Source organism: Rhyacophila brunnea, unplaced genomic scaffold (assembly GCF_057557595.1).
Source record: "Rhyacophila brunnea isolate RB1 unplaced genomic scaffold, BYU_Rbru_1.0 scaffold_5, whole genome shotgun sequence".
Lineage (NCBI taxonomy): Eukaryota > Metazoa > Arthropoda > Insecta > Trichoptera > Rhyacophilidae > Rhyacophila > Rhyacophila brunnea.
The window spans coordinates 41446234-41458597 of record NW_028233170.1 but is presented as its reverse complement, the minus strand read 5'-3'; the positions used below and the strand labels follow the sequence as shown (position 1 = coordinate 41458597).

General features: G+C 28.3%; 1 protein-coding gene across 1 annotated transcript in view; it reads right to left on the bottom strand.

Moving 5' to 3' along the window:
- The window catches only part of LOC147066431 (kin of IRRE-like protein 1), a 272466-nt gene extending 270057 nt beyond the window's left edge, over window positions 1-2409 (bottom strand). Inside the window, exon 1 of the mRNA XM_085955539.1 lies at window positions 2142-2409. Coding sequence (XP_085811665.1) covers window positions 2142-2235 — 94 coding nt within the window. The 5' untranslated portion in view covers window positions 2236-2409. The remainder of the gene's footprint in view (window positions 1-2141) is intronic.
- Between the last annotated feature and the right edge of the window lie 9955 nt (window positions 2410-12364).

Here is a 12364-nt window from a genome sequence, read left to right as displayed (position 1 = left end):
AAGATTGCAGACACTCAATAAAAAAGCAACCATTTCGTTTTTGGCGCTTTACGGCTGAAGGCACTTATCGGTTGTCCTAACTGGAAGCTTGAAAACCTTAAATTCCTGCTAAATACCTTCCCAACTCGAGGATTTGCTTCGACATTTGAGCTGGCGCTAAGCGCTGGAAAAATGTAAAAGATTTTATCTCAAAAATTTGTTTCCTTTGTAGAAATATCATAGAAGTCTTTGTTGAATAAAGTATAGTACATACTTAATAATATATTTAAGATGTTTTTTACAAAGCAGAGAAAATCCACGCCGTAAGGTTGATTTATTTAAGGATTTGTTTGTATTTTCGTTAAGTAACTACGTGTTTGATGTTTAATATCGTGAAAAATCGTTTTTATAGTTTTTTTTTAATAAAAATAAAATGAAATATTTCTCAAGTCAATTTCTTGTATAATAATATGATACAATACTTATTGACTTAACAACTTGTCCAAATAAACGTATCGTGTATTGCAATCAATGTTTAAAAATACATGTTTATTTATTGAACTAAACTGTATTATCGAATTAAATATTTTTAGTGGAAATTTATGTTATCTAAAAGCTAAAGTACTCTTATACTGTGCAATGTGAATTGTATTAAAATGTAAACTTAATTTATAATATTTTTACAGAGTTTATTTTTAAGAGAACCTTTGGTTTACTTTTTTTTCATTTATAATGTTATCAAGTAGATCAGTTGATATAGTAAATAAATATTTTATGGCGATTAAATTGATCGTCTCTGTTCTGGCAGAACACACCAACTGGAGAATGCTACTTTTGAGTAATTTGACTTTGAAGTTGTTAAAATGTTTGAAATGGTCTATCATGTGAGTATATTAGGTAATCGTAAAAAGGATGACTTTAAAACTTTAAGACTGTTTATTTATTAAGAAGGTTTCCAGACGGTAATATTTGAAATAAGGAACATTTTAGTATAACTAACTCAATATGTCATTTTTTCGAATTAGCGTCTTCTGCCAGAACAGTGACCTTATATTGACTACATTTTATAAAAGTTCAAACGCTTATGTTGCACTGAATTGCTTATTTTTCAAAGATTCCCTGTAAACGTGTGACAATTCATGATAATTTATAAAATACATTTATGTATTACTTGGCAGTTATTGATCACATAAAAATGATTAGAGGTTATGTTACAAATACTATATTTGGAGTATATTACATTTCAAGTTAATCTTCTTGGATTTTTTATGTAATATTATAATTATTAATTGTCCTTAGTGATATACATATAATGTTTTCAATATTTTTTATTGTTTTTCATGACAAAAAAAAGAGATTGAAGGCGATATGACAGAATATCACATACATATAATTTCCATTCTTTCAAAAAACTGGGCTTTATAATTAAGTTACATGACATTTTCATCAGTCGATCTCTTCAATAGATACACATGTATATTATCTCACATGGTTCTCAATTTTGACCATAATTATAATAATTATTGTAAATTCTACTCGCATATGTGTCGCTGAGTTTTAAAACCCAATATAACACTTTTTCATTATGTTGAGAAAATCAATAAAAACTTTTTGAACTAGTTTTGGAATGTTTCAGTAGTGTTAATAGCGGATATTGATAGACGCATTGATTTTGTTTTATAAATGACAGTTAATCGTAGCGGATTATGAAAGAGGCGATAAAATTTTCATGTAGAGATTTTAATAACGAATCTATCGATATACATATTATCTTAATTATTTAAAAAAAGTGTTATAGCGGATTTTGAAGCTCAGCGTCACATATGATATAGCGAAAATAGTGACAGAGCTATATAATAGTATGGGAATATGATATCTGGTCATAACATTTTATATTATTGTTGGATAGAGAGTATTTATAAGAAGAAATGTGTTTATTTTATTTCCTCAAATTCTATACAATAAAATTTTAAGCTTCTTCTTTTAACATGATTTTTTTTTAAATTACATTATTAGTAAAGATATGTCTATTTTACGTGAGATAAGTTTTATAAAACATTTTTTTTAAAGCAATAGTATCTAAATTGATTGAATGAAGTTTAATTTTTGAAATCATTGGAGTTTTTCAATTAAAAATAGTACTTTAATGATATTTTTCATACCTTGTTTTTCAAGCATGACACTCTTGATGGGAGCCACTGGATGTACTGTGAACAGCCAACAAATGGCTGCCACAATGAACTGGTTTATCCACATCCTACTTTTGTGGTCTACCAATTTAATGAAGCAGTTTCGTGCTATTTCAGCCACTCGTTTACATTTTTGGTATTTAGTTAATTCACATCACATTTCACTTTTTAAAATCAATAATATATGAAAAAATAACAAACTTATATTACTAATTCAACAATACACTTAATTTTGTATAGATTTTCATGATGCGGATGAAGTTTCGTCAATCTGTAACAAAAAAAAATACAATGATAATATAGCTTGTAACAATTCGATTTTTAGTAAACATACTTGCTAGCCATTGGGTATGTACACATTTTAGATAATACACTTATAAAAAAACAGCGTTTGATCATATCTGATATACGATTCTAAACCACATTCATGGATCTGAAAACTAATATTCTAGCACTCACTACTCTAACGTATAAAATATATATCTTTATAATGTGAAAAAAGTGACCATTATAATCTATTGTTTAATGCATTGGGTACTCACAGTGGATCAAACACAGAGTAAAAAGACAAAGACAATTATTTATTAATAGCCACGGTATTAAACCCGAGATCTGCAGCCTCAACGACGGGTGCTCTACTAACTAGGTAACAGTTGATGTTTTATACTTATGGGTACGACTGTGTGATTGCGTCTTCCCAGTACTTGTCTTTTCGCTGAGCAACAAAATATTATCTGAGTCATTGTCATTTTATCAGTTTGCCGACAACTATCTTATTGCATTCTCTTGTTTGCCTTTTTTATCTAGTGGTTTATTTTGTGTTCTTCTTGCATTATAGCCAACATGCACCTTTTAATAATAAGTTGCGCAACACGTATTTGTTTATGAATCTTACAACGTTTCACATGCATGCATGAACATTATTAGTACACATTGTTGAATACAATATAAGTATTAAATAAACCATTCCTTATATTCAACGAGTAATTCACAAGATTTTGAGAATGTAACATTCCATATATATTGAACATACATAACTTGAAAACACCTTCAAACACAATCATATTTGAAAAAAATACGATGCTCGACGCGTTTGAACTCGTATAACCGCTAGTATCGCGCCAACTGTACATTAACCAATTATGCTACGAGCTTCTTATCTATTAGAGCCGGGCGTCGATTAGTAATCAAGGTCATTGATATTCCTTGATGAAATACACAAAAACCGATAGTCAATAATAAAGCATTTAATGTATAACTTACTAGTTTAAATTGTCGTAATTAGATAGGAGGCTCGTGGCATAATTGGTTATTGCACAGTTGACGCGATACCAGTAGTTATACGGGTTCAAATCCCCTCGAAATCCCCTCGAACATATTTTTTTTTTCTAGTCGATATAATAATTATATCTGAGGTGTTTTCAAGTTACGTATGTTAAGTATAATAATATACTGAATTAATTTTTATCGTGGAAAACTTTTAACTGGATGTATTTAAAAAAAAAGCTGATTTTAGATAAGTAAATTATTTATAATCAGTTATTTATCTTTATTTGGTGCGAACGAATCTGATAAAAAGACTATAAATGGTAATACCATATACGTTTTTGGAGTTACTTTCACGTGTAAGCAATAAATAACACTTACTTTATTGATTGATACCATAAAAGTTTCGTTAGTTTCATACTAAACAAAGAAATACAAGGTATCGATTTTCACATATTCTTTTACCGCTTTTCCTTTTGTGATTTATTTATTGCTACCAATCAAATTTACTCGGTCTCATTTCCTCAATAAAAAGAAACATTTCTATTTGTACAAAAGTAAATTTTACAATACACAAGTAAGAAAATTCGCTCGAAGGAAAAGTATATATCGGAAATTTTGGAGGATAACTAAGAATTACGAAAGGTCCTCAAAAAGGACTTTCCAGGGTAGCCTTGTGATCGGTTTTGTAAAGGAGACGTGCTAGGGTTGAAATTATCGACCACCCCTTGGGTCGTAAGGGGGTGTCGTGCGTTAACTATGCCAAGCCTATTATATTGGTTAGTACCTATGTAATTATTACACATTAAATTTGATTGATATGAAATAATTATTAACAGCCAATTCTAAGCGTATGGTATGAAACACTTATTTTTTCAGTGAAATACTAAATAAAAGGTTCGTTCGTATTACTTTATACTTAGCACTATTTTAGTATGATTAACGATATAATTGTCGTATAATAGATGTTACCATTGAAATCAGTATTTCTAAAAGGCATTGGTACCTACTTAAAAAAAATCTATTTACGACGACAATTATTAGGTACAATTAATTTTAGAATTAAGGTAAAGTACAGTGGTACGGTAATTAATATAAAGAGTGACATCATGAGATTAGAATCAATAAATTATTTAAACACATTAAAAAGAGTTAATTATAATTTATTTCAATAAGAAAAATAACCGTGTTGGTAATAAATAGTATGTTATGATAAGTGGAAACTTTTAGTCAAACACATATACAAAAAAAAAAAAATATTGATTTATAAAAAAAAAAATTATTATAAACATACATAATTTTGAAAAACACTTTATGAGAGAGTATATTATTATTATAACCAGGAGATACAGTGTTTGATTTTCCGTCGAAGTGGCTTACTTTTTTCAAAAAAGATTTTTTTTCTATTGGTTATAAAATACTCTCTCAGAAAGTGTTTTTCAAAAATATGTTTATTCAATAATTAGAATGATACATTCTTAAATCTTGTGAATTGTTCGTTGAATGAAAGAAATAGTTAATTACAATTATTATGCTTTTCAAAGTTTGTTTTTAGATACCTATGGATTAATTGAAACGTTTAGAAATGTATTTATTATCAGTTAATGTATTAATTTTCATGCTTTGTTTTATATTGCTAGACGTAGCACTATACTCCCCCTTAATAGTATGGATGAATAAAATTTAAATACAAAAATATGCTAACCTTAACATCAACAGCTTTAAACGAAAAAGGCGTTGGTGTCTATTTGCAACTTTACAGGAGAGCAATTTAAATAATAACTGTATTGGAGAAAAATTTTATATACAGAGTTATTTGTGGAATAATATTCTTTAAAAAAACATTTTTTCTAAAATACATCGACGCGAGTTATTTGGTGACAAAGTTATGGTAGTTAGTAAAAAATATAGGACGAAGTCAAATTTTTTTTTATTTCTCATTTAACGTTTTGAATTGTGTCATTTGTCTTTTTAGATATAAAGCAATAATATTATTAAAATTAGATAATATATACGTAGAAAATAAATGGTGTATACCTAATAATAAATGTACAAAATCATAATAAATTTAAAGATAATTAATACACGGAGTGAGGAAAAATAGATCATATCTTTGAAATTTATAAATGACGACCATGTAAATTCACCCTCACGCAAGTGGAATATATCGTCATCCAAAGCAATTTGGTTGAGCACAGTAATTATTATATGACGAGCTTCCTGTCTATAGGCTTCCACAAAATATTGCATGTGTATGAACCTAATTTAGTTTAGGCATTTCAGGTGTGCGTGTATAATGCATATGTGGAGCTTAAAAATTTTGATGGTGTCGTGAATTTCAGACCACGGAGAATATCATAGAGTTAAGGAGTCGAGTCCGCTTAGGAGTTTCAGCTATACACCAGATCAAACAGTATGTTTTTGCGTGGTTTAATACCTTTCTGCATAGGTACCTAAATTATCTTACAGACGTATAAGAGAGCATATGGTGCTCATATACTTATACGCATGCGTACATACATAGATTTATTCATATTTTATAATTTTCAACTGATATTAATTCTTATATCTAAAGGTTCACACTGTAACGCTCTTTACACACTATATGGTTTATGCACGATTTTTTTTCGTGACAAGCTCAGTTTGTGATTGATTGTTGTGCTGACCCTACAATTTAAAACTGTTTAATGTAAAGCCATGTATTAGGTCACGTACACCACGTCAGCGGTGGCCGTCCGGGCGCCGTGAATATAGTAGAAATGGATGGCTGCTATACGGCGCCGTTTCGGTTTTTAACCGTCGCCGTGTAATGTGAAATGGGCCTTACGTCAAATTTACATTTACTACCACTAATTTCCGATCATATTTTGTATTATAAATATATTGTAATTATATAATAATATTATATTACAATTATAATATTATAATTCTCCTCTCAGCAGCCAGTCTTTGTAATACAACAAAAAAACTAATTTCATCCGTTAAAAAAATATTACGCATTATTTATTTTCTCCGCGAAAATTGAGTACACGTATTTTCATTGATATGAAAAGTTTAAAATCACATGGGAAATTTACTGCGATGGTTGGAAATGTGCGTATCTCTTCTGCATAATGTAAAGTTATGTAAATATTGTTTATCTCACCCGGCTGTGCATTACGTCATATTTTTACTACACGGAAGAACTTTGTATAAAATAGTAAGCTAGTAAAAGTGAGTAATATGAGTAGAGTTTCATTTTACAAAATAATATTCATATATCCAAGCGAATTAGGTACATAAAATTATTAAAAAACTGTTTTAAGTAATGTTCATTCAGATAAATTGATTTCAAAAATACAAGGTATTGGAGTATTATTAATGGATAGTTACTGAACAGAATGAGAGGGAGAACTTCGTCTACTTATGCAAAGACAATTAATAGTTTACTCTTACATGTGTGATACTGATAATCAATATAGTTGCCGACTAATAAAAAGTCTGTAGATTACATTATTAATATTATAATTCTAATAATTATGTATTTCTTTGCTGTGAATATTCAATGTCTTTTTAAAGTAAACATAATTCGTAACAAATTTGATAAATAAGTAGTTCAGTTTGTAATTGCTAAAAGTTTTGTAATATTCGATTAGAATCGGCTTGTATTTTGTTTCCATATTATGGTCTACATTCCGATGTGGATCTTGACCGCATTTCGAAAGACGTTTCTTAACAGATTTTCTACGAGTAATGTATTTTTGTCAATTGCTTAAACTATAATGTTAATGATATTGAATGACGTACATAATTTGAAAACATCTCATGCATATGCGACAAAAAAATACGATACCCGACGGGACTTAATTTAATATACTAAAACCGATAGCCAGCATTATAATGCAATTTGATAAGCATTTCATGAAACAAGTACAAGTTTAAATCGTCTGTACTTAGTAATATGCCTGTAGCTTAATATTGGAAAAGCATACTAGCGCGAATCCAGCAGATGCAAGATCAAGTCCCGTTGGATGTCCTATTTTACAACGTTTTTCTTAGCTCGTATTCTTATTTGCCCGGTAGTTGTTTCTCCGGTGCAAATCTTGCAATCGATTTTTAACAAACTTCCCGACTAGCTAGACATTTGAAACTTTTATAATATATTAGAACACAATACCAATGCATTTTTTAATACGTTTAGCCATCTTTAAGTAGAATTGATTTCATTTTCAGTTAATTCTGTTTTGTATGAAAAGTTATTTCGGAAGAAATCCGTAAAAAGTAAAACTATTATTGGTTGCTAAGTGGATCCTAGCAACTAAATTATTAATAATATTAATATATACGTGCGTTACTATAGAAATTAATATGATACTTCAGTAATATTTCTATCAAGTACAATTTTTTTTGATCGCTTAAGCTAGTCAAGTCAAGTTTATATGATTCAACAGAAAATTTAAAAATATTGTACATAAAAAAATCGTTTTATCTTGTAATTATTTTTCTACAAAATGATTTTTTCTAGTGTTTATAAATACATGTTTTCAAATTATGTAAAATCAGCATATTATAAAACATTACAATCTCAAATCTTGTATCTTATTCGATGAACAAAAAGAAATATTTTATTAAAACAAAAAAAAGATATTGAACATACATTGAAAAATAACATTTTTAATTACTCGTAGAATTATTCAGAATTTTAACCAGACGTAGAATTTGAATGCCTGACCGACAGTTCAGTTAACACTCTAGCACATGTCTTTCAAAGGAGCTATCTACCTATAGTAAATAATATTATAAGTAATATAATATTATTAATATATTAAAATATCACGAAAATTACAATATTATAAGTAAAGTAATTTTCGTAAATTATGCAGTAATGAGTTTTCTATTAATTAAATAAATTACTTTAGTTAACTAATTGCTACTAAGGATAATTAAAATAAATGGTTTTCCACAAAAAATGATAAATTATTGACAGTTACTAAAATTATTGAACGTAAATAGGTAGGTACACAATACTTTAGTTTATTTGATGGAATAAATTGTTTAATTCATAATACAATAAAAATAATTATTTTGTTCTGTTTTGTTTGTTAAGTGTATCAGTAAGAGTTAATTGGATGTTATTATTATGTCAATGTTAAGTGAAGTAATGAAAATAGTGGTTTACAAGGGAGGAGAGCATATAATAGAAAAATATTGAGTAGTAGAGAAATATAATACAAATAAATAGGTATTACGTTAAAGTGCCCACCACCACCCGTCATATATGCACACCCGTAGATATGCACGGCCGCTTTCCATGACGCTTTAAATGTGTCTGAAAGAAGTGATTTTAAGTGCTTATTCCGTCCCGAGACGAAGCCGCACAAGACTGATACTGCAAACATGCACCGTATTGCTTAAAGAAGAAAGTTAAGAAAGAAAATTTAAATAAATATGTATTATGATTATTGATAATATAATATGTCATTGATAACTTACATTTGACGCCATCTGTAATCATCTTATCGAGCGTATACTGACAGAACGCATTAACTCAGTTTTTGCTGTTTTCTGTTTTAAATACCAAAATATATACAATGTTACGCTCTACGTGCTGGTAAAACGCACAAAGGCATAGGATATAATGGTGAGAAAATAGAAACATTATTAAATCATATTGTTATTTTTTTATTGTGATAGAAAGCATGATAATGACCTAATGCGTTCTGCGTATACAAAATACAGGATTTGTAACATGTCGTGTATTGTGTTTGCCATAAAGGTTAGTCTTTATAATGTAAAAAAAATCTACGTAGGAGAACGCTTTGAAAAAAAAAATAAAGTCCTTTTTGCGATTATCTCAGAACTTGTTTTAATAACTTAATGATTTCTGTCAGTATACCCTCGTTATTATCATTACCTTGATTAAATAAAAATCTAGTTATCGATCCGTTGACGGAATTTGAAATACTTTGCATAACGCACTAAAAATAAATTCGTATGATGCATAGATTGTTTGGAAGCTTATTCACACAAAAAGTGAACGATGTGATTTTAAATCATTTTTCAGGGTTTTTTGTAACAGAGGTTACAGAGATTTTTCAAAATAAAGTTTATTTTTAAAAAATAATATAACTTTTTTAAATCATGTGAAAATAATAATACTATTGTGGCGGTTTTCTAATGACAGAAACAATATATTATAATCATAAAGTAACATCACTCAAGTTTGGTGTGACAATTTATATTGTCTTATCTATAATATTATATTATGTTGTTTATTTTTACTTCTCAAGCCGTTTGATTTTGTAATTTAACATTCCATCATTTTTCTATTTGTTTTGAATTCACTGAATCCAATAGATGTAAAATTGGTTCAAGATTGGCTCGAGTATTTTTATTTTTTGTCTATGTTTCCATAATTATTTGAAATTATGTATTTATATTTAGGAGAGAGTAAGCGGTGACCTTTTTCAGCAGAAAATCGACCCCGGTTGATGATGATTCAATAAATGATATTACTTTATCAAATGGCATGGTGTATTATTATACTATCTTCAATAAAAAATAATTTAATTATTGTATGACTGGTAAAATTTTAGTCAATTAATGTAATAAAAGTTTTTAAATTATCTTTTAAAATTGTCCTGTAAATCCGTTAGGAAAAAACATAAAACAGGAAAGATAAACAAAAGTATTTTCCAAGTTGGGCGCATTGGGGCGAGCCAGTTGCTATGTTAATGCGAATTTACATTTTTCTTGCATTTCAACACTTTTTAATGTAAATGCACGGAAGGAAAAAATATCACACAGCTTTGCACTTCCGCAGTTGTGAGGTACAATTTTTAATATCACCCCGAGTGGTCCACTTATAACACCCATTGAGTTTACTTATTATGACCTGCCTCAAACAATAGAATGAGATACTTCAATTTTATTCATTATTTATTTTATAATAAATTTCGCCACTAAAATATCAACGACATTACAAATAATATTCTTTTTTTTGTATTATCTCGAAGTATATTGACATATATTTATTGATTTTGCTGAAACCTGTCGAAATGTGTAAAAGTTATAACGATGTATTTACAGTTGATGATTTTGTGTTATTTGTGGTTAGTTTTAAGCTTATATAGTATATTATTATTATTGCTATTAAAACAATTCCCATTGTATACTATAGAGCACTTAATATTCTATTATATGTATTTTTTATATCGATTGGGAGTTTACAATTTGTATTGTTCTACACTCTTTGCTGTTTTAATGTGAATTTCTTTTCTTCCTTAATTACCAAATTTTATAGGCAAAACAACGCGGTATAGTTTTTTTATTCTATAACCTGTCTTTATAAAGATCGACCGCTGCCGGAATAATTTTATTTTAATGATTTGATATCCAACATAATATTATTTTGGTGGAACTATAGTACTAGCAATCTCGGTGGTTAGTCAAGTATAAGTTACGTATGTAGGTATATCAATGATATTTCCTAGAATAATGACATATTATTAAATGCTTTATGTTTCTTTTCTCACAATATGGTATTCTTATTTTAATACTACAAAGAATATCTTATGGTTTTCCCATTGAATAAAGAACAGTTTGTCACCTTGTTAGTTTATTAAATTTTAAGCATGTATAATAATATATCCATATTATAAGATTTTGAAGGTCTCAATTTTTCACGATATTACCAAAGTTAGCGTCCATAATTTTATAATATAATATATTATTATATTATGTATAAATATAATGTATAATCATTTTTTGATTGCTACTCATGAGAATTACTTTTCAGTCAGAAAACCAGTCAAATATGACGTTCATAATTTAAACGTCCATCTAAGATGACAGATATATAAATGATAAAAAAAAATGGGATGAACATTTTAGTCGTCCGACTAATGTTTTAAAAATGACCTCATATTATGCCTAAAACTAAAATATTCAAAAATATGGGTTATCGTAATCACATATACGTGAAACACGCGGTGAAATAAAATACTAATTGATTGATTTATTTTAAAATTAATTAATTTAATATTAAGTATATAACATTCAAAATTTTATAGGTATCTTCAATATGATTTATTACTTGGGCTAGTATATGATAAGTAAATGCGTTTAAGGACACAAATTTTTACATTTCACACCCTTCGAGACTCGTTTTGCAGCGAGAGAGCTTTTGCATAATCTATTTAAAAGTTATTCATAGACTTTTGCCACTTTTTGGCCATTATTTACGGCCATAACGCATTTTGGCACTATTTTCGCTAAATAAATAATACTATGAAAGGCAAAACACTTAATTTGCATAGATGTTGCTTATCCTCGGTGTGGTGGACCCGAATTGTTTATTAGATTGTTATGCAACTTGGTTTATTTCAAATCATAGAATTGCAAATTTATCATTTTATTAGTAGGTACATTTATTTTACTATTCATGATATCTACCTACTTATAGAGTACTAACAACAATATTATGGACATTGCCGCTAAAACAATAAAGAAATGATATTAATATATATAAGATACCAACACAAATTAAAAACATACGAATAAAGATATTATATAAAAATAAAGATATAAAAATAGTAGATATTCCAGTTATTCCATTAGGGAACTCAGGTAAAAGTTATGCAGCTGCATTTTATTAAACACGTATTATCGGCAATTTTTAGTTTTTAGTACAAGTGTTAAAAGCTGATGATTTAAAGTTATTTATTACTTTACTTTGTTATTAACAGCATACCAATCGAACGTGTGACCCATTATAAATATTTAGGTACATGGGTCAATGAGAAATGGGACCAGTCTCAGTAAATAAAAACTAGAATTAAGATCGCAAGGAGCGCCTTTCTCAAAATGAGACGCCCCTTAGCAATCGAGTTCTTAACCTAGGTCTGAGACTGCGTACGGTACGTTGTTATGTGCTCTCAATTATTTTCTAT